The sequence below is a fragment of the Phyllobates terribilis genome, unplaced genomic scaffold (genome assembly GCF_046119375.1).
Source record: "Phyllobates terribilis strain yellow unplaced genomic scaffold, ASM4611937v1 Scaffold_12__6_contigs__length_324123572, whole genome shotgun sequence".
Lineage (NCBI taxonomy): Eukaryota > Metazoa > Chordata > Amphibia > Anura > Dendrobatidae > Phyllobates > Phyllobates terribilis.
In genome coordinates, this window is record NW_027362772.1 from 208100935 (window position 1) to 208124527 (window position 23593).

The 23593-nt window shown below is 45.7% G+C and overlaps 1 protein-coding gene across 4 annotated transcripts in view; it reads right to left on the minus strand.

The window, feature by feature from the left end:
- Nucleotides 1–22555, minus strand: part of NECTIN1 (nectin cell adhesion molecule 1) — a 463174-nt gene extending 440619 nt beyond the window's left edge. For 3 of the 4 annotated variants that reach the window (XM_073656638.1, XM_073656640.1, XM_073656641.1), the window contains exon 1: nucleotides 21896–22555. In XM_073656638.1, the coding sequence (XP_073512739.1) occupies nucleotides 21896–22001 (106 nt within the window). In that variant the 5' untranslated portion in view covers nucleotides 22002–22555. The remainder of the gene's footprint in view (nucleotides 1–21895) is intronic. The other variant, XM_073656639.1, reaches the window with a different exon arrangement.
- Between the last annotated feature and the right edge of the window lie 1038 nt (nucleotides 22556–23593).

Genomic DNA, 23593 nt, shown 5'->3' on the forward strand with positions numbered 1-23593 from the left:
AGTAGAGCTGCTTATTTTTCTATTTACATCATATTGGACTAAAACAATAAATGTCCAAAAAGCATTTTTGGTGCTGCTTCACTATATTTTTTCTATCGCTCTCTTTCTATTATCTCTCTTCTCCATCTATCTATCTCGAATAGAGAGGAGTGGATCAATCCACCAAGGATTAACCTTGAGTCGAAATTCTTTAAATTTGCAGGTCCCTGCTATTTTATTTGCATGGAGTTTCCCCATAATGCCCTGCAGCTATCACATCACATAGTCTACCACTAATAGATAGATATGGAACAAATATGGGTGTCACACACATGGATCGTTGGCCCACTATGCCACAATCTGGGCTTACTGGTTCAGGTACCCCCAGAGTGGCTTCAGGCTCAGGTACCGCCGGAGCAGCTTCAGGATCAGGTACTGCCGGAGCAGCTTCAGGCTCAGGTACCGCCGGAGTGCCTTCAAGTTCAGGTAACACGGATAAGAGGAACAAGTTTGGGTTCAGACTAGGCGGGTTCAGACTAGGCAGGTTCAGCAACTGGTTCAGGTTTGAACAGACTAGGTTCAGGAATAGGTTCAGGGACCTGATAACTAACTAGCAGGACAAACTCAAATTAACACTAAAAAGGGAGGAGTTGTACAGGCACCTCCCTACAGGGGAGGATGCTTTAAGTAGTAGATGCCTCCCAGCTATTGGCTGGGGCAGATTCAGAGTTCTCATGCTACCCTTTTAAGAAGCGGGGAGCATGCGCACACACAAAGTGTGCCGCCTGGAGACCCACGCCCGATGCACGGGCCAGGAGCAGGAAGTCATGGCAGAACAAGGAGACGCCGCTGAGCTGCCATGGTGGTGAGTAGGTCAGTGTCCCTGACGGGAGGAGGGAGAGTAAACATGCAGGGACGCCAGCAACGGCGTTACAATGGGAGGGTTAGATAGATAGATAGATAGATAGATAGATAGATAGATAGATAAAAAGACAAACAGATTAAAAAAAAAAATGAAGCAGCACCACCTAAGAAAATGTAAGGGTGCCAAGCCTCTCAGACAATTACCATTCCTCCAATTATAAATTAAGAAATGGAGGAAGCACACTGATTAGAATCATAGAAATATTAGTGATTTAATAGCCCGTAGTGGCGGCGACTTTTCGGTTTAAAAAGAGAGAACCTTTGTCAAGCAATATACAAGTGCATTCAGTACCGCTAAGAAGTCATGTGCAGGTCACAGAAATTCATAACAGTGACAATATTTCATTGTTATCAACATACAGTGACAAAAGACCTTAGTTAACAATCATAAAAGACACGTGTATAATCGCGCATAATGACTCAACCCAAATTTTTTAGATTATAGATATGAAAACTATGAAATGGATAAAAAAAAATATAAAAAAAAGTTATCAGTTTGATGTCTGTATTTTACAATTAATGAGCGGGAGAAGCTTCGATTTTTATTTAAAAAACCGAGGCCAAATATGACTGAATAAAAACCACAGATCACATATGAGAATAAAACTGATGTGACAGACTCCAAAATGAAAGTAAATTTTGGATTTACAAAAAAAGATTTTATTTCACTCAGAGTGAGAGCGAGACGCAGATGACGCTGTGCCCGTATTACAGTCCTCCAATCTCCGCACTCCTCATATTATTGCTGCCCAGGAGCCGCATATTCTGTCCATTGTATTTGTATTACAATATATTCCTACTATATAAGCAGCATTCTTGTGTATATACAAGCCAGGCATTTCCAGTAGCAGATAAACTTTATCATCTGTGGGGTTTGCTTATCAGTGTGCACCATGAGCAGCTTCTAGGACATTGCACTCACCTCCTATATAAACACAATGCTCTGCGCTCCGGCACTGACTGCGCTGCGGTGCCCTCCACCAACCATGGGCCACTCTGCTGCCGCACTTCTTGCATTATAGACCAACCTGCAATGTTCCCTTACAGAAATTGTACCCATTAATATTAACAGTCAACACATGCTTGGAGGTCTGAACGCTGGGACACTAAAATACGGGACCAGCACTCTCTCAGCCATTATGTATCTCCTATAGAGTTGTACGGAGCATAAGCGCAAATTCTCACACTCGGCTCATGGTAACAACCCATTTGACCTCGAAATTATTTATTTACAGTAACATGAAAGAATATATCATTTCATAGATCTTGCTGTGGATAGCAAAATGTAATGGCCATATCTGCAAGGTGGACATGGGCTGCCATAATGTTTTAGCAAGCGAGGGGGCCTGCTGTGACCACTAGCGAAGCGAGGGGGCCTGCTGTGACCACTAGCGAAGCGAGGGGGCCTGCTGTGACCACTAGCGAAGCGAGGGGGCCTGCTGTGACCACTAGCGAAGCGAGGGGGCCTGCTGTGACCACTAGCGAAGCGAGGGGGCCTGCTGTGACCACTAGCGAAGCGAGGGGGCCTGCTGTGACCACTAGCGAAGCGAGGGGGCCTGCTGTGACCACTAGCGAAGCGAGGGGGCCTGCTGTGACCACTAGCGAAGCGAGGGGGCCTGCTGTGACCACTAGCGAAGCGAGGGGGCCTGCTGTGACCACTAGCGAAGCGAGGGGGCCTGCTGTGACCACTAGCGAAGCGAGGGGGCCTGCTGTGACCACTAGCGAAGCGAGGGGGCCTGCTGTGACCACTAGCGAAGCGAGGGGGCCTGCTGTGACCACTAGCGAAGCGAGGGGGCCTGCTGTGACCACTAGCGAAGCGAGGGGGCCTGCTGTGACCACTAGCGAAGCGAGGGGGCCTGCTGTGACCACTAGCGAAGCGAGGGGGCCTGCTGTGACCACTAGCGAAGCGAGGGGGCCTGCTGTGACCACTAGCGAAGCGAGGGGGCCTGCTGTGACCACTAGCGAAGCGAGGGGGCCTGCTGTGACCACTAGCGAAGCGAGGGGGCCTGCTGTGACCACTAGCGAAGCGAGGGGGCCTGCTGTGACCACTAGCGAAGCGAGGGGGCCTGCTGTGACCACTAGCGAAGCGAGGGGGCCTGCTGTGACCACTAGCGAAGCGAGGGGGCCTGCTGTGACCACTAGCGAAGCGAGGGGGCCTGCTGTGACCACTAGCGAAGCGAGGGGGCCTGCTGTGACCACTAGCGAAGCGAGGGGGCCTGCTGTGACCACTAGCGAAGCGAGGGGGCCTGCTGTGACCACTAGCGAAGCGAGGGGGCCTGCTGTGACCACTAGCGAAGCGAGGGGGCCTGCTGTGACCACTAGCGAAGCGAGGGGGCCTGCTGTGACCACTAGCGAAGCGAGGGGGCCTGCTGTGACCACTAGCGAAGCGAGGGGGCCTGCTGTGACCACTAGCGAAGCGAGGGGGCCTGCTGTGACCACTAGCGAAGCGAGGGGGCCTGCTGTGACCACTAGCGAAGCGAGGGGGCCTGCTGTGACCACTAGCGAAGCGAGGGGGCCTGCTGTGACCACTAGCGAAGCGAGGGGGCCTGCTGTGACCACTAGCGAAGCGAGGGGGCCTGCTGTGACCACTAGCGAAGCGAGGGGGCCTGCTGTGACCACTAGCGAAGCGAGGGGGCCTGCTGTGACCACTAGCGAAGCGAGGGGGCCTGCTGTGACCACTAGCGAAGCGAGGGGGCCTGCTGTGACCACTAGCGAAGCGAGGGGGCCTGCTGTGACCACTAGCGAAGCGAGGGGGCCTGCTGTGACCACTAGCGAAGCGAGGGGGCCTGCTGTGACCACTAGCGAAGCGAGGGGGCCTGCTGTGACCACTAGCGAAGCGAGGGGGCCTGCTGTGACCACTAGCGAAGCGAGGGGGCCTGCTGTGACCACTAGCGAAGCGAGGGGGCCTGCTGTGACCACTAGCGAAGCGAGGGGGCCTGCTGTGACCACTAGCGAAGCGAGGGGGCCTGCTGTGACCACTAGCGAAGCGAGGGGGCCTGCTGTGACCACTAGCGAAGCGAGGGGGCCTGCTGTGACCACTAGCGAAGCGAGGGGGCCTGCTGTGACCACTAGCGAAGCGAGGGGGCCTGCTGTGACCACTAGCGAAGCGAGGGGGCCTGCTGTGACCACTAGCGAAGCGAGGGGGCCTGCTGTGACCACTAGCGAAGCGAGGGGGCCTGCTGTGACCACTAGCGAAGCGAGGGGGCCTGCTGTGACCACTAGCGAAGCGAGGGGGCCTGCTGTGACCACTAGCGAAGCGAGGGGGCCTGCTGTGACCACTAGCGAAGCGAGGGGGCCTGCTGTGACCACTAGCGAAGCGAGGGGGCCTGCTGTGACCACTAGCGAAGCGAGGGGGCCTGCTGTGACCACTAGCGAAGCGAGGGGGCCTGCTGTGACCACTAGCGAAGCGAGGGGGCCTGCTGTGACCACTAGCGAAGCGAGGGGGCCTGCTGTGACCACTAGCGAAGCGAGGGGGCCTGCTGTGACCACTAGCGAAGCGAGGGGGCCTGCTGTGACCACTAGCGAAGCGAGGGGGCCTGCTGTGACCACTAGGGAAGCGAGGGGGCCTGCTGTGACCACTAGGGAAGCGAGGGGGCCTGCTGTGACCACTAGGGAAGCGAGGGGGCCTGCTGTGACCACTAGGGAAGCGAGGGGGCCTGCTGTGACCACTAGGGAAGCGAGGGAATTGCTGTGAAAAGTAGAGAGGAGAGAGGCTTCCTGAAACTACAGAGGAAATAAGGGAGGATGCTTTAATTACAGGGACAGTGAGAGGAGTCTGCTGACATTACTATGGAATTGGTAGCATGTGTTGACGGATTGGGAACTTGGGGCTGATATTAGGAGAATGGGCCTACATTGAAATCATGGGGCTCCAAAGCAAAAGTCCTAAATTTTGTCCTCCCTGCCCACACCTCAAAAAATTTGGAGGAATAGGTGGGCTTTTACTACTCTACTGCAGCCCCTTAGTGTTCTCACCCACTACAATACCCCTTTCATGGTCCCTATAGATTATGATGCCCCCAACTCACAGTATGATATCCTCACAGTGAATTCCCCAAAACAATTTGTTACCACAGTATCCCCCCACCCACCAACACATTATGATGCCCTGATAATTTCTCCACATGCATTATTATGACCCAAACATCCCTTGATATAATATCATGGCTCTTACAGCCCCTCACATGCAGTATCATTGCCCACACAGCCCCCACACACAGTATAATGGCCTATACAGCCCCACCCACACAATATCAAGGGCTCCACTTAGTATGATGCACCCACACACGATATGATGGCCGGCCACAGCCCACAGACATTATGATGGCCCCCACAAGCAGGATGATGGCCCATACAGCCCCACTCCCACAATAGCATGGGCTCCAATTAATAGGATACCCCCAAATAGTATGATGATCACCCATATCCCACACACACTAAGATTATGTGCACACAATCAGTATTTGTTTGCAGAAATTTCTGCAAGGTTCTGCACCTCTTGGCAGCAAAAACGCTGAGGAAATTCCACAGCATTTTTTATGCGTTTTCATGTGTTTTTGCCTGCAGATTTGCCATGCGTTTTTTCTAATGCATTGTATAGGAAAAACGCAGGCAAATCTGGACAAAGAATGAACATGCTGCTTCTTTAAACGAACGTGAAATCCTGTCAGGAAAATTCCTGATCACGTGCACAGATCTTGCAAATTCTCATAGAAAATCTTGGGATAAGGTTTGCAATGCGTTTTTGGGGCCAATTCCGAGTGGATTTACCGCATAAAAAACGCACCGTGTGCACATACCCTAATATGGCCCCCACAGCCCTCCACGCACAGTATGATGGCCCCCACTGTCTCCTACACAATACAATTGCCTCTTACAGCATCATTTCCCCCACACACAAGGTCAGTGTCCACACGGTACTAACATTAAAATAATGAAACTACTCAACTAGCCCCATTCCCCCAATGTGCTGCTCTTCTTTGTACAGTGTGTGGACTGAGGCACTGCACAGCAGGTGCAATCTAGTGACTTCATTGCGCCTGATGCACTGAGCCTCAGATGCACAGGCTGAATGGTGGCACAAGGAGCTGATAACTTCCTTTTACACAATTGTGTTCAATGGTATCTGTAGACAATTACCTTTCCCAACTCCCCAATGAACATGAATGCTCGACTAAGCTGAGAATCCATGTGTTTTCAATAGGGAGAGAAAATAAAAGAATCAGCTACTGATATTTTAACTGCCCCATCCTTCTCTTCCCAACATCATCTGTTGAGTGAGACTTAGGAGGCCCCCACACACGTCATATGGTTGGCGGGCTTGAGAAAACCAGTATTTACTTATTCCCATCTCACAACTGAAATGCACAATAGACTGGGATTCAAGGGAGATGGCTACCAGCTGAATCGACAGCTATCCCATTGCTATGGCTGGCTCAGAACTGTGATATATTGCTTATTTTCTGATGTATTCATTGCTGATTGACTCTAGGAGAGGCTTATCTCCCCTGAAAACAAAAGGATAGAGCACTGAAATTCTAGTCGATCCTTCTCTCCCTTGATATCTTCTGTTGGGTGAGAGTTAGGAGACCCCATACTCTTGATATGGTGGGCCGGTCCTGCCAAAAAGGATGGATTCAGACAACTTTTTTTTCAAGTGTTTTGGGGTCTTTCATGATTTGTTCAGGCGCAGCTCCTAGAGAAATTGAAAATTTTCCTTCAGCAGCAAATCCTTGTCCTAGAGCTACTCGTGCTTCCTTTGTAATTGCTTTGGTGTCCTTGCTTTATTTTATATGACGTAAGCAAATTCTCAATGCATAAAAATCTACGTCTACTCCTGGTGCAGAGCCCATCAACCTATTTGCCGTCCATTTCTGAAGCTTTATTTTGACCATACATTATTATTTATTCCCTGAGTTGTAAATTTGTCATTTAGCAATAAAAAGTAAAGTGTAATTTTACCAGAGAAAGTGTCCGCTCCATCATGTGATTCTGATTAGTCTTCAAAAATATCAGACGCAAGACGGAAAATGACTCCCACCCGTAAAGGTGCCAGTTTAATAGAAAGCCACAGCTTAATGAACTGGAATTAAACAGGACTAGCTTTTCCGCATGACTAAAATATTAATGGAGAAAAGTCTTACCGGAGCTCAATAACACTGAAGACAAAAATTCTAAGTGGGTGGCAGATTATCCTCGTACAGTAAAGCCCCATTTACACGGGCAGATAATCCCGTGTGATGAACAGCCATATCAGCTTGTGATCAAGCAACGTTTGATTGGTGGACATATTCGCATGGGGCCAAGACTGGAAATGAACATCAGAATTTTACCAAGATACATTTATTTTTAAATAATAGTTTCTTTTCTGTTTGTTCTACTTAAATATTGAGTGATCAACATTACATCTACCCATATGTCAAGAATACATATCTACGGGCAGATTTCCGGCCATTATAAGCACCAGCTGACGATAAAAGTCTATGGTGCTTATTTAAATGCTCTTTTACACTTTATTATGCAAACTGTATTGTGATATACATGGGGAGATGTGCTGCAGATTATTTTTTAGGCAGCACAAAAGATGCGATCAGTCTATCAACAAGCTCCTCGGCTGATGTATCAACGGGCCAATGATTATGAATGATTGTGTCTTGTTCAGTCCATTAATGACCCGATTAAAAGGGCTTCTACCCAATGTAACCAAATGCTAAACATATTATTCACCTGGTATGTTCTTTCATTAACATACAGTTTGTATGTTCCTTTGTCCACCCTCTTGGCTTGTAAACCATAGACAACATCACCTTCTGCTCTACAAGAAGGATTACAGAAGCAAACGTTCCGAAAGTTATTATGCCAACATGTCCTACATTTACAGCAATGAGGAAGCCTTTTGTTCCTTGTTCTAGACTTCTTGTGATGTCCAATTGTTTAAGACGCGACTACAGGACATATATTATTATTATTTATTTCAGCAGACACGGCACAGTCCTCTGCCACCCTACTTAATAACACTACGAGAGGAAGCGATCTGGGGCATCGTAGAGAGGCAAAGCTCCCAGCCACAATGATAATTGTTTTTAACTGGCTCTTCTGGTTTATAGAAGCAAAATGTTTCATGACATTCCTGTCTGAGGAACTAGGACAGATTGCGCTATAAAGCTGATGGATGTTACAGTCGTCTGCCACTTGACTGTATTTTCCACCTAGTAAGCTTGTATTGATTGCAAGGAGAAGCGGTGCTGGCCTTCTATAAAGTTTTTCCAGCAGGTATGTGGCCTGGAAATGGAAATAAGATTGTGAGCCGTATTGGTGGTGGGGGGATGGGAGGCTGACGTCAATTTTTTAGTCAGGGTTTCAGAAATACTGATGCTACATAAATAATGGGAAATTATATTAACAACCTCTGGCATGCCAATACCTGCAGCTAAAATGTAGAAGAACATTCGGTAAAAGTGAACTAAAGTGTTGAATATGACTTCTTGGCACATATTAAAGGGAATCTGTCACCAGGTTTTTACCTACCCAATCTGAGAGCAGTATGATGTAGGGGCAGAAACCCTGATTCCAGTGATGTGTCACTTATTGGGCTGCTGCCTGCACTTTTGATAAAATCACTGTTTTCTCTGCTGCAGATCTAGCAGTTCTCTGAATGCTGAGCTCTGTATAACCCCGCCCACACCACTGATTGGCAGCTTTCTGTGTACATTATGCATAGGCAGAAACCTGCCAATCAGGGGTGGGGTGGGGGTTATACAGCGCTCATGAATAAGGAGGACTACATGGCAGCAAGCTTACTAGTCAGATAGTGATAAAATAACTGTATTAATCAGCAGGAGTTTATCAAAACTATTGCAAGCAGCCCAGTAAGTGGCATATAACTGGAATCAGGGTGTCTGTCTCTACATTATTCTGCTCTCGGATTATGTGTTAAAAAAACTTCTGACAGATTCACTTTAAACAGGAAAATGGAAATATTACGCTAAAATAAAAGTCTAAATTTATGTATTGTTTATCTAATTACTAGAAAAGTCACATCTTCGTGTAATTCTTTTTAAAAATCCCTGATCTATAGCGATTTGTCATAGGCTCTGGTCAGTGCACTCCATAGATAACAGGTCATCAGTGACTATACTGATGTACAGCCCACATCTCCTCTCTGTATCCAAGCATTACACTCTTAACATTTTCATTAGGAAAAGGGGTCTTCAGTCTCTGATCATACACAGACACACACACACACACACACACACACACACACACGCATACATACGCATATGCGCACACACAAGCGCGCACAAGCACATACGCACACACATACACAAGCACACACACACTAACGCGCACACGCATGCACACACACAACAGAAAAATGTAAACAATGGGCGTAACTTTGGCTTGAACAAGTAACTTTATTAATAAGTGATAGTGTAAGGAGCTCAACTCTAATTGCACAAAAAAGATGAAAGTTACCCTCCATGCCTTACATCATACTGATAGGATCAGCTGAAATATGGCTGCAGTTTACAAAGTTCCTCAGGATGACCATACACTTCACTGACCATGTGGAGATAAGGGAATTTTTCCTTGACAAAAATGGTTGGGTATGTTGGAATATGACTGGCAATCCTTAGGGAGGCCAACATACACATTAGATGATCTGCCAGTTCCAGGTTCCAGCTTTAACGCCTCCATACACATTACACTACATCGTCTGGCTCGGCAGACAGTCTAATGTTTATGGGGTACTCGTGACTCTCCCAGAAGGATGAGGTCCGGCATGTCCGATGGATGAGTCAGGAGAGATCTGATGGCTGAACGATCGGCACAACCATCATTTGTCTGACAGTTATTTGCAGAGCATCGGGCCCCTTACACTTGAGAGCTGATGGTCTGTGGGAATTTTCTTCCTCTACCCCATAATACACAACCTCCCAATGTGAAAGCCATGATCTGCCATCAGGAGAGCACTGAGAAGTCCCATACATTGTCAGAAAATCCATCAATCTTAGCAAATGGTTGTGTATGGACAGCTTTACAGAAGTCACAGAGGATTTCTATATGTTTGTTGTGGCGTTATAAGATACATGGCTGTAAACTAGTTCCCGTTTTTGCCTGCTGGTTTCCAGTACTCTGTGTCCCCCAGTACTCATGTGCTTTGGTCTGGACAATGAGCGCTGGGTCCCAGCTGGGAGAATCCCCCTCCATAGCATAAAGCCAGTAACTCCAGTGACTCCATGATCTGGGCTCAATACAAGGCCATCATTATAGGCCCCTGTAACCTAACATTGTGACCATCAATCATTGTAAATCACATCAGCTGTGGTAGGAAAAAGTACAAGGATGTCTGAGGCAATGACCAGAGTGTGCCATGTATAAGTACAAGGATGTCTGAGGCAATGACTAGAGCGTGCCATGTATAAGTACAAGGATGTCTGAGGCACATGACTAGAGTGTGCCATGTATAAGTACAAGGATGTCTGAGGCACAAGGCTAGAGTGTGCCATGTATAAGTACAAGGATGTCTGAGGCACATGACTAGAGTGTGCCATGTATAAGTACAAGGATGTCTGAGGCAATGACTAGAGTGTGCCATGTATAAGTACATGGATGTCTGAGGCAATGACTAGAGTGTGCCATGTATAAGTACAATGATGTCTGAGGCACATGGTTACAGTGTGCCATGTACAAGTATGTCTGAGGCAATGACCAGAGTGTGTCATGTACAAGTATGTCTGAGGCAATGACCAGAGCAGGCCATGTACAAGTACAAGGATGTCTGAGGCAATGACCAGAGCGTGCCATGTATAAGTACAAGGATGTCTGAGGCACATGACTAGAGTGTGCCATGTATAAGTACAAGGATGTCTGAGGCACATGGCTAGAGTGTGCCATGTATAAGTACAAGGATGTCTGAGGCACATGGCTAGAGTGTGCCATGTATAAGTACAAGGATGTCTGAGGCAATGACTAGAGTGTGCTATGTATAACTACAAGGATGTCTGAGGCAATGACTAAAGTGTGCCATGTATAAGTACAATGATGTCTGAGGCACATGGCTAGAGTGTGCCATGTACAATTATATCTGAGGCAATGACCAGAGTGTGCCATGTACAAGTATGTCTGAGGCAATGACCAGAGCGTGCTATGTACAAGTACAAGGATGTCTGAGGCAATGACTAGAGTGTGCCATGTACAAGTACAAGGATGTCTGAGGCAATGACTAGAGTGTGCCATGTATAAGTACAAGGATATCAAAGGTACATGACCAGAGCGTGCCATGTATAAGTACAAGGATGTCTGAGGCACATGGCTAGAGTGTGCCATGTATAAGTACAAGGATGTCTGAGGCACATGACTAGAGTGTGCCATGAATAAGTACAAGGATGTCTGAGGCATATGACCAGAGTGTGCCATGTACAAGTATGTCTGAGGCAATGACCAGAGCGTGCCATGTATAAGTACAAGTATGTCTGAGGCAATGACTAGAGTGTGCCATGTATAAGTACAAGGATGTCTGAGGTATATGACCAGAGTGTGGCATGTACAAGTATGTCTGAGGCAATGACCAGAGCGTGCTATGTACAAATACAAGGATGTCTGAGGCAATGACTAGAGTGTGCCATGTATAAGTACAAGGATGTCAAAGCTACATGACCAGAGCGTTCCATGTATAAGTACAAGGATGTCTGAGGCACATGGCTAGAGTGTGCCATGCATAAGTACAAGGATGTCTGAGGCACATGGCTAGAGTGTGCCATGCATAAGTACAAGGATGTGTGAGACACATGACTAGAGTGTGCCATGTATAAGTACAAGGATGTCTGAGGCACATGGCTAGAGTGTGCCATGTATAAGTACAAGGATGTCTGAGGCACATGGCTAGAGTGTGCCATGTATAAGTACAAGGATGTCTGAGGCACATGGCTAGAGTGTGCCATGTGTAAGTACAACGATGTCTGAGGCACATGGCTAGAGTGTGCCATGTATAAGTACAAGGATGTCTGAGACACATGACTAGTAGACTGTAATCCACTAAGATGGCTTTGTACAACCCTAACAATCCTTCACATGGGGAAGATATAAGAGGAAAGGGGTATGTATACTAATGACCTCCATCTTCAACTAGTGGCTAAAGCCCAAAATAAACATTAGTCTAATGTCGGCCAAACCCACCAATATCGATTGGTGAAGCCACCAACAGTCTAATGTGTATGGGGGCCCCGAATAATTGAATGTCGGGGAACGTAGGGATCCAGGACAATTCTTTTGTTCTCCCTGAGAACAGTCATGTCTGGCGGTGGCTCTATCATAGAGAAAAAGGAACTCGGCTGATAGAACGCTCCTGTGTACAGGGGAGGTGGCCTTTCGATCGATCAGCTGAACCATTGCCATCTAATGTATAAGCGGGCTTTACTCATTAACAAGATTTGCTGGTATTCAATGCAGAAAAACAAGATTTCTGCTGCAAGAAGCCCCCTACCAGATCTTATAGCAATGTAGTGAGAAGGAGCGATGAATACTTCCTAACACAATATTAGGATCGGGCGAAGGTAGATCATGGTGCCACAGGTATGTTTTCGTACATTAGTGTCTTTTTCCCATTTCCTATGATTTACAAAGCAGCACATTATGTACAAATAGTAACTAGAATGCCAAAGATTACAAGTGCAGGAGAAAAGCAAAAAGACCTTCAGATCAGAAAGGATCCCAGTTCTTCAGATCAGCGGTAGTGCCAGAGGTTGGACCTGAACCGATCAGCATGTTGTGACATACCTTATCAAGAAGATACCATAATAATCAGTGATGGGAATATGCCTGTAAATGATCATTAGTTTTGCTTATATGAATTATACTATTTGATCACTATTTATGATATATATGATATTTTGATAGCTCCTTGCATCATGGAAACATTTTGTAAGCCATTAGTTTCTACTAATAAAACCACCTTCCTCCCGTAGACTTACAATTGCCCGCACACTTCACATGTGCACTCACCCTACTTGATGCCCTCGCCTCCTCTGCTCTGATCGGCAATCCTATCCTTCTGCTTCCAGGATGGCTCCCGCTATGACATGGGAAGTGCAGTGGTAAGTCTGAACCACAGCAGCAAGCGCAGAGCTCCAGGTATGGTGTCCATACAGTTCAAATGTATACATGTACTTTTCAGTCCTAGGTTGGAGGATCGCTTTAATGTTCTTGGCCTATAAATCAGAACTTTGCATCCCCCGACTATTGAAGTCATAAATCTCTACAATGTCCCAAAACTCTGTAGCAATTTCTGGTGCTCAGATTTATTGAACTAATATTCCTGCATCAATCTGTTCTGTTTTTCGATTTCTGCTCCTCCAAAACTAATATTACTTTCAGCAAATAGCCAGAAGTGATGCAATGATTGCAAAATATCTCCCATTTGTATGAGGTGAATGATGGTGAAATCCATGCAGTGAAGCCAGAAAACACTTTGTGGCGGCCTCAGATTTTAAAGTGAAGCTCTGCTATAGAGAAACTTATTAAAAGGGCTCATCAACTCCAGAAATGCTATTTACTTGCTGATATAGTGGTGATCTACAGGTTTATACTATGTCTCACTGATTAAAGCTGCATTTACACTGGCCAATAATTTCTCAAATTCTAATGGTATTGACCTATTGTTGACGATAATTGTGTGATGGGAATGGGTCAAGCAACTAAATGATGTATCCAAAAACGCACATTCATCGTGCATAACAAACTGTGAGGAGCACAATGGCCTGGGAGGGGGATATTGATAATGTATTTACAAAATGGGGAGAACCCCAAAAGAGACCCCTCTCTAACAAGCCATAAAACTTAGCTTTTATTTCATATTTGATTAAAAATGCCTAGGGGTATATAAAATACTTTGTCCCTAATCTGCCTTTAGTATTTTATAGTGGTATTCGTATTTCTGCACACACTTCGCGGCACCCGGGTGCCTTCATTCAAACCGCAGAATAGGATGAACTGTACTCATAGCACAAGTCCCCCCAACATGTTTCACCACATGTGCGGCGTCATCAGGGGATGGGACACTAGAAAAGATGGCTGCCAGTACTAAATGTCTCATATTTATAGCCTTTGTATGTAATGCTCAACCTATGTGTGTGATCGATGCAAATATAGGGAGTAATCCAGATGTATGTGTCACCAATCAATTGCATCAAAGCAATGAGCCAATCGCCTAACTTCATACCTGGATAAAAGATGTATCCTGATACCTCAGTAATAAGAAGCATCTTGCTTAATTGTTGCCATGGAGATATCCAACCAATGGGAGAACCCATTCATTCTGGGCTCCAATCATAGGGGAGTTTGTCATTGGTGATGTTATAATGACATGGCATTTACTGAGTGGCCACATTGCAGTCATTCATTCTGGGCTCCAATCAGAGTTTGTCATTGGTGATGTCATAATGACATGGCGTTCGCTGAGTGGCCACATTGCGGTTATCTGACCAAAATAGGAAAACCCATTCATTCTGGGCTCCAATCACCAGGGAGTTTGTCATTGGTGATGTCATCCCCGGGGTTTGGAGTCCAGAATAAATGGGTTTTCCATTACGGTCAAATGACCGCAATGTGGCCACTCAGTAAATGCCATGTCATTATACCATCACCAATGACAAACTCCCCGATGATTAGACCCCAGAATGAATGGGTTCTCCCATTGGTTGGATATCTCCATGGCAACAATTAAGCAAGATGCTTCTTATTACTGACGTTATGATATATTGGGATACCATGGACAATACACTTATGTTACAATTCCTATAATCTGACATCAATGCTGCTGAAATATAAGCTATTCATATAGAAACTCTTGTATCCGTGTCCATACACACTACAAGAACGTATTATCTGGTTGTTTTCTACTGGAAAATGCTGTGGATTTCCATTCTGATTTTATTCCTGCTGCAATAAGTCCCGAGTGACAGTACTGTATAGGAATGGGGCTTATTATGGCCATTACAACACCCATTTATATGATTAATGCTCCCTTATATAAGCGGCTCCTTCTTATTAAAGCTTCATTCACACACTGTGGCCAAAAAACCCAGCGCTGCGGTCTTTTCACAGCTCCACTGAACAATCACTTCATTTTGCAGGTGAATGTGAGAATACGCTAACTGTATGGGTTGTCCCCAAACAATTATTTTTGCTAGAAAAGTCCCCAATAAATGAATTGAGTGGCCGGCCATTGTGATGTGTGCAGAAAGTGCCAGATAAATGTTTGACTGCTCTGCAGCGCCTCCAAATGAGAAATGAGGCATTGCAGTGTGGTAGATGATTTTACATATATTTTTTCTGTCTTCCTTCTGCTCCGGTTTAGGTCACATTTCGGAATGTCAGGCGTTCAGATAATTCAACTACACGAGAAATTGAATTGCATGCTGCTCGTGAGCTAATGCTGATACAAGCAGAATCATTGTTAAACGGTTATTGAAAATCTAAGCGGCCATTCTGCTCCTAGAATATTTTACTGCTCAACCTGCTTATAATAAAAGATGCTTAATATCAAATATACAAGCGAATTGCCATGCACTGAATCAGCTGCAGAGATCCCCCCCAGGTCCGCTCCCTGGCACTGTGCCATAGACGTGTATGTGTACTGTGCCAGGCAATACACCGGTTATTAGTGACGTGATGCCATACCCCCCATCAGACCAGAGACAGAATACATATACGCTCATGTGGACTCTTCTCACTACATACTGATGTAGCAGAGCTGAATTAAGACATTTAAAGGGATTGATCACCTTTGGGGCAATTTTTTTTTCTTCCCTAAATACATGTACTTGTAGCTAAAAATCTTTTTTCTAATTGGGATTCATTATAAATGTTGCACTGTTTGTCTTCTATAGCCTTTTTGTTGCACTGGCTATTGGTGAAGGCAGAACGGGTTAAATGAGAATCTCTCAGTGAGCTAGTCCTGATGCTTCAATAGAAGAGTCTCTAACTATTATCTGCCTTTTTCTGAACTCTTCTTACTTGATTTATGACCACATCAAAGTTGAACGTGCAGGAAACAAAGAGCCAGTAAAAGTCAAAATTTGTAATGAAACCCAATTGCAAAAATAATTTTTGGCCCCAAATCCATGCATCTGTGTAAAGAAAAAAAAATGTCAGAGGAGGACAACCCCTTTAACGCTTTGGTGCATGCGGAGTTCACTATATAAAACCACAGCTAACCTTCTTGTTACACACTCAGCGCTGCTACATTTGGTATAGTGGTAACGACTGTGTGCATGGTGTGTACATTATCGTTCTCCTCAGTCTAATCCGCAGCATGGACGCCCTGCATCCCAGACTCCATCTGTCTAATCCCGGCATTTGTGTCAGCCCTGCGCTTGTACAGTGTTTGTGTGTCACCTTATGCGCTATTGTTGTGTGGTCTGCCTCTCCTACAAGCTGCGGGGTTTTTCCCTCCTCGCACCTGCGTACGATAGAGCGGAGGTGCGATTTGTCTATTCCAGTGCATTACAGCCCCCCATTGTTTCTGCGCTCCACATTACCGCCTGCTGTACTTTGCTTGTCAGTCTAAATTACTGATGTGAGAAGTAATTGCTTGACCTGATGTATTTGTCTCGAGGTTGCAGGAACCATTCACAGTACATTGCTGATGTGCCTAAAACCACTGCGCTGATGAAATCGATGGAGTTTAGTGCCTGAGCTCACGACTTCTTGTCCTCATGCATCTAATTACAATAACGCTGAACTGTATCTAAGAATTGCATCTGATACCCAATTAGAAAACATTTTTCGGTTCATGATGGCTGGGGAGCCGTCCTCCATGCTGAACAGGGGTCCGGGTGGTGCAGCATCCGCAGCGGCAGCTTCTGTGTCTGGTAATGGAAGCTGAAGTACTTCAATGTCGCTGTGTATCGCTGTAACAAAATGGGAGGGCCCTGCCCAGGAAACTTCTAGGGAAGGTTCCTCCAGCCGCCTCCATTGACCCCACGTACAACTATTCAGCGTAGTTTCTAATTGTTTGCCACCAGCATCAACGAGGAAGAACAGCTAGAAAACGTGCGGCTGTACAGCAGCAAATTTGCTAGTGTTACAGGGATTTTTCCTTCCATTTAAGACATCAATGCTATGATGGGGTCGGAGCACTGTGGTCCACATCGATTGTCAGAACCAAGTAGCAATGGAAAGTTTGTGCCGCTTTGTTTTTGATGGACGTGTACAGCTTATTTCGGAGGCAGCATGGTCGGACATTGATAAATAGGATAGCCATGTGACTTCTAAAAAAAAAAAAAAAAAAGAATGCAGGGGTATAACTTTTTTTGTCTTGGGTAGATATTTGGATATCTGCTCACTGATTATCAAATTCGCCTCAAATTTTAAAAATAAAATAATTGTTCGCTTGCGTCTAAAAAATTTTCTGATTCACTTTGAGCGAATTCAGCAAAATATTGGCCACGGGCCGTCTATTACGCTGAAATCTGGGAATGGGTTAAAAAGACTTATTATTTTTTACTTATCTGGCCCTCACCTGTCTTGTAGCACGGCCCCGCTCCAGTCTGGTTGTCTTCCTTCATTGGTCCGGTGGGGTCTCTTGATCTGACGTCCGGCATCCTCAGACCATTGGGCACCACAATGTCATGATGTTGGAGACGTATGTCACAACGAGGTGTGGGGTGTCTAACAAGACGTCATGACTTGTGTTGTTGTTATGATGCTGCAGGGCCTTGGCAGCATCGAAGATGCCGGGCATCGGAGGAAGTGACCACACCGGACCAAAGAAGATGACCGGGTCTGTGTGGCTGCAGTACCAGTATATTTTATTTTTGTTTATTGTTTTACCTGTTTATTATGTTCTGTGGCCAGGAGAGACACCAGCAGGGGGTAGCTATAATTGGTGCAAAGATTGCAAAAGTGGAGACTTGGAGACTAGGAAGACCAAAAGGTCCCTTTGCCTCATATGAAAAGACTAGTACTATTAAAGACCTGTGACTTTTGGGGGCTTGTTGGAAGTTTTGCAATGGGACCCACAAGTTTCACACTATGCCACTGGTCACTATAGACCACTGGAGTACAACATTGCACATTTGATTCACCAAATTTCCCGGAGTAACTGGACAGAATCTGCTCATCCTTAGAGCACAGCAGTAAGGCTTTCACCCATCCGAGATACATGGCGTATCCTAAAATTAATCCCCATTTCCTAACATTGGACATCTGGTCACAACACCGTCAGACTAACACAAATGTGCGAAACTGGGGACGAGAAAAACAGCCACATTGGTGCCCAACTGCTGCTGTAGTCACGGATCAGATCACCTGGAGCCTAACATGTAGGATAATCAGGAGACGAGATCCTCATGAGATGGCACACCGTCCCCTGCCCTCGTCCATTAGCCACATGAGCCTCCTGGACTCAGTGTAGCCTCGTCTTGTGTATACCCACATGAGATGGCACACTGTCCTCTGCCCTCGCCCATCAGCCACATGAACTCAGTGTAGTCTCGTCTTGTGTAGACCCACATGAAAAGGCAGACTGGACCCTGCCCTCGCCCATCAGCCACATGAACCTCCTGGACTCATTGTAGCCTCCTCTTGTGTAGACCCACATGAGATGGCACACCGGACCATGCCCTCACCCATCAGCCACATGAACCTCCTGGACTCAGTGTAGTCTCGTGTTCTGTAGACCCACATGAGACGACACACCGTCCCCTGCCCTCGCCCATCTGCCACATGAACCTCCTGGACTCAGTGGAGCCTCATCTTGTGTAGACCCACATGAGACGGCACACCGGACCCTGCCCTCGCCCATCAGCCACATGAACCTCCTGGACTCAGTGTAGCCTTGTCTTGTGCTTCTAGCCTCAGCTTAGACACTGGGTCGCAGCAGAGAACTGCAGTAGAGATACAGAGCCTCAGTGTCTTCTGCAGGGAGAAGAGAAAACAGAGATGTGCTGTTGAGCTTGTCAGGGGAATAAAATGAGGGAGTTTACCAACCATTACTGATTGGAGGAGTCTGTCATGACAACTGCAGAGGTAGCAGTGCATCCTGGCCCCAATCATCCCAGTAACGCATGGTATCTTGTCAAGCCCCCCATACGTTTTATATGATTATGTGGAGCTTTTTCTATACAAGTCTGAATGCACCAAACTAACAGGATTTTCTATCTGCACACAAAGCAATATCATACGGAGGATATAGCAGAGCCAAGTTTGTAATCTGGCACGGCTCACTATGATATCATGACATGTAAGCTGCGGGCAGCCATACTGCAGGGACTTAGTGAGTTATGCATCCTTATTTTAGATAAGTGACGCACTCAGTTCTGCTACATCTGTAAAGGGTTATTGAGTGCAGCAGCCTGTGAAACATATATAGATGTAATGAGAATTTGTACATTCATGTCTCCTAGAGGTCACTCTGGCTATTACCCTTTGTATTAAAGCTTTGCTGACCTCTGTGCCCCGCTGTGCCATCTAATAATGCCCTGGCCATGTAATAATTACATGATTGCTACTGTAGGCGACCACCTGTAGAGGCTAATGAGCAGCCGGCATTGGATCACTGGCAATATACTCTGCTAATCAGTGAAGATTTCATTAACAGGATTTATGCTAATAACAAGCGCCATCTGAATATATCATTAACGCTTTCCTTACCATAATGTACTTTTTTTCTTCTTTTTTTTTTACAAGTTAGGAAGCAAACTCTGCTCCTAATGTGTCTGTCACTCCAGAGGACAGGTCACCACGGAGGGGTTCATGATTCAGCCGCACTCATCTATGATCCAGTGAATGGTGTGACGGGGGCTTGTGCATGACTACGGCTTTTAATAGACAGACTATTGTATTATGTCACTTTACGGCCTGAGTCAATGTCACTTGACTTATATTTATTCATTTCTAAGAAAAAAAAATCCTTCTGAATATTTCAGCTTTGATTCCAATGTCATTTGCTATATAGAACCACACGGCCTGCATGGGCAGAACTTGATAAAATGTACAATTGGTGGAGAAAGGTTGAACCTGGTGGACCTAGGTCTTTTTTCAGCCTATGTAACTATGTACTGACACCGAGGTCCATTAATATGGCTTTATTGGATTTCTAATAGCAGTAAAATCCACTACAATATAGTATACAGAAAAGTTAATGAAGATGTCCAACCCATCTCTGCTATATGTAGTGCTTCCCTGTGGCTTCCAGGTGTCTAAAGCTACATTCACACTAGTGTAAGGAGAACATTGTGTTGTATTGGTATTTTCAGAGAAATGAGAATGGACATTTCTATCAATTTGTTTCCAATCTGTAATGATCTGCTGGTGACTTTCAGATGACCACTATATCTTTCTGTAAAAGTGCAGGGAATTTAATGCCATCTGGAATCAACCCATCCGCTCCAATGGATTTCAGCAGGGAATATTAATATGTTGTTGGATAGGAAATGAATATGATTGAGTTTTTTAAAAAAAAAAGTACAAGTCAATGGACAGAATTGTGGTAAATGTAGAATTTCTGCTTCCGAGATGCCATTGAAATCCACAGACTGTGCCAGCCTAAGCCATGTCTGGTGTCTGTCATTGTTCCCTCCAGTGCTCTGAACACACAGTCAAGTTTGCACATCTCATTATGACAGGAGCCTCTCCTCTGTCTACGCATGATTTGTTTCAGCTGGGTCTCTTTGGATTCCTCATACGCCGCTCGAATTTCCTTTACAGTCATGGTAAACGACATAGGAGTGGTCCTATAACCAGACCACCATCACCCGAGATGTCAAATTGATTCACCGGGTTTGAGACAAATTGAAGTCAACAAAGAAAGAAAAAATTCAGATTCTCTCGTCTGTAGTTAGAAACTTTACAGGGCGGAACTAGTTTGCATTGGGAGGATGCAGCTCAGACAGCTGTGGGGCTGCTGTGTGGGATCTGCCCAATCTACACTCGGGATCTTACTCCTATCTCATGCAGAATCACCCAGCCAAAATTAATTCTATCTCCTGCCCCCCGTGTCAAAGAGCATCAACCCCCTTGGCAACACATCCCTTATTTTAATGCTATTGTGACGGTGGGAGGGACATTTCATTCTCCATATTGGCTGGCATAGATGCCTATTGTACCCTCCCTCCCCCAATAAGGGTCAGATCGCAAAGAGCTTAAATTTTGCCTCCAGTTTTATTTTCCAGTCCAGAGAGCAGTACAATCCGGCTTCTTGGAGGGACCCAGCGGTGCTAAAGCTCTCTGCACTGTGTATAGTGTCTGTTCTAGGGAAGTTACATTGCTCTTCATTCTCCTGGTCTCATACAAGTGGGTATATTAGCATTTAGGTCTGACTTTGTGAAAAGCAATTTATGTAACAATGTCCGGCATGAGCTAATACTTGGTAAGGTGCAGTGGTGCTTCTATTGTCAACCTGTTGCCTTCTGAAATAGACATCAGGAATTAAATCACCAACATGTGAGACTTCCCGTCCCCAGAGATGGCAGAGCCACCTCCATCACAAGGTCTGACACCAAAATGCCATTCTTCTCGGTGACTTGTAGACTATTATTCAATGTCATCTATCCATATTTGAGAATTAAACCATTGTCGTATATCCCAGTGCCCCTTTTAGGTAAATGATGGCACACGATGATCATTTCTTCTCTGGCCACCTTATAAATTGCCAGATAAAGTGACAGATAGCAGCAAAGAAAATCCCCCGACTTTTCCAATGTGTTCTTGTCTCTAGCTATGGGGCATTGTGTTCTAGCTGCCACCCAGTTATCCAGTGCTGTGGACTCCCAGGTTGCTCTAGATCTGCATGACTCACATCCCTAGAGTCCACCTAGACTCTTTCCTCCTTTGTACAGCAGTCTGCTCCAGCACCCATAGACTCCATTCATTGTTTGATTCCTATTCTATATATGATCAATCCATCCCAATAAATGACCAAATTCCCCGCAGCCCAGGACACACTTCATTATCTTATTACACCTCTACTGCAAATCAAAGTTTGTCTCACCTTTGAAGACTGAAGCTATAATGAAGCTGATAGTCAGTGGCCACCACAAGCAACGACAGCAGCAGGATCCTTTCCGATCTGGAGCCATAATCCACGGGATAAGCATCAAATCCACGGATCCTAAGCAGGAGCAACTTAGAGACACTCTCCACCCTCTTATCCTCTTCCAGGGACATGTAACAGCAATGCAGAATGGCACAATTCCCTTTGCATGTGCAGGATCCTTTTAGGCAGCCCTGGCTAACTAGTGGGACAAGTAAGAAGGCATCCACACATCCCCCTTCTTCTCCACCCCAGGGAGACAGGTCACCATAAACAGCAGTTTTCCCAGCTTCCTGCACCCCAAGAGCTTTCTCCCTCTAAAACAAATGTTTTTCAGCTTTTTGTGGTCATGCTGTTTGAGGGTCCATCAGTGTGGGTTCCTTGGTTGTGCAGTGATGCTTCTCCAGTCCTGCAGAGCAGCCAGTGCAGAGCCCTGTGCAGAGCAGCCAGTGCAGAGCCCTGTGCAGAGCAGCCAGTGCAGAGCCCTGTGCAGCAGCTCCTTGGACACTTTACACTTTGTGCGTCTCTGAGTCCCTGCTCCTGCCTGCTGCCTGCCTTCCCCTGTGTGACTCTTGCAGTTCTCTCTCCCTCCCCCTCTCTGTATGATGTCAGTGATTGGAAAGCAGGAGGGCTGGGCTTGGGAGACAATCTCTCACAGCTTTAACACTTTATTTTACTGTCCATGCAGGAAAATGCACACACGGTCGCCCACCACTCTGGCAATGAGGTTTGTTTCCCTATTGCTGAGGATTTCCATGCCCCTTCTGCTGTCAGTCACCTTAGGTGAGGCACCAGTGGACTTGTGTAGGTACCATGTGCAGGAGGTTACAGGGTTAAACGCTCCCCTCCCCACACAGCCCTGGAAGTGAACAGTCCCTGAAATGCTTGTTGCGTTCAGACTTGTCTTCTTTGTGCAGATCGAGACCTGAATTTCGGAATCTCTTCCTGATGTGCAGGATTCTAAAGAAGGCCCATAGTTGTAGCTAATGGGGGGCAGCCAGCTGGTTACATAGCCCCCAGAGGTCCCCTCTCACCCAGGTAGAGGGGCTATTTGCTAGAAGGAATGAATAACCAAAAAGTTTAGAATGAGCTTAAAATATTGCAAATATTCATTTTCCATCCTCTACAGAATTTCTTATCCCTGTTTTCTTGTATAGAATCAGTTACATTATTGTTTTTCCTGTGTTTATAAGCACAGTTACATTGTTTTCTTATATTTATAAATAATTGCATTATATAGTTACATAGATTGAAAAAAGACCGAGGTCCATCAGGTTCAACCTTTCTCCACAAATTATAAATTCTTTGTCACTAAACTGTTTTCTTGTTTATAGTTACAGTCTTTTCTTGTTTATAAATAGTTACACTCTTTTCTTGTCTTTATAAATACAATGGCAACAAACCTTTGTACAAGGGTATGTGCAGACATTAAGTATTTGCAGCAGTATGCCCGATTTCTGCATCTCTTGGTAGGAAAAACACTGCGAAAAATAGGTGCATTTTGCCACATTTTTGTTGCAGATTTTTCCCCACTTATTAGTATGAGTGAAATCTGCAGCAAAAACGCTGAAAGAATTGACATGATGCAGATTTAAATCTGCACGAAATCTGCAAGGAAAAATAAGCAAAGTGTGCGTAAGACCAGGGCCGGCTCCA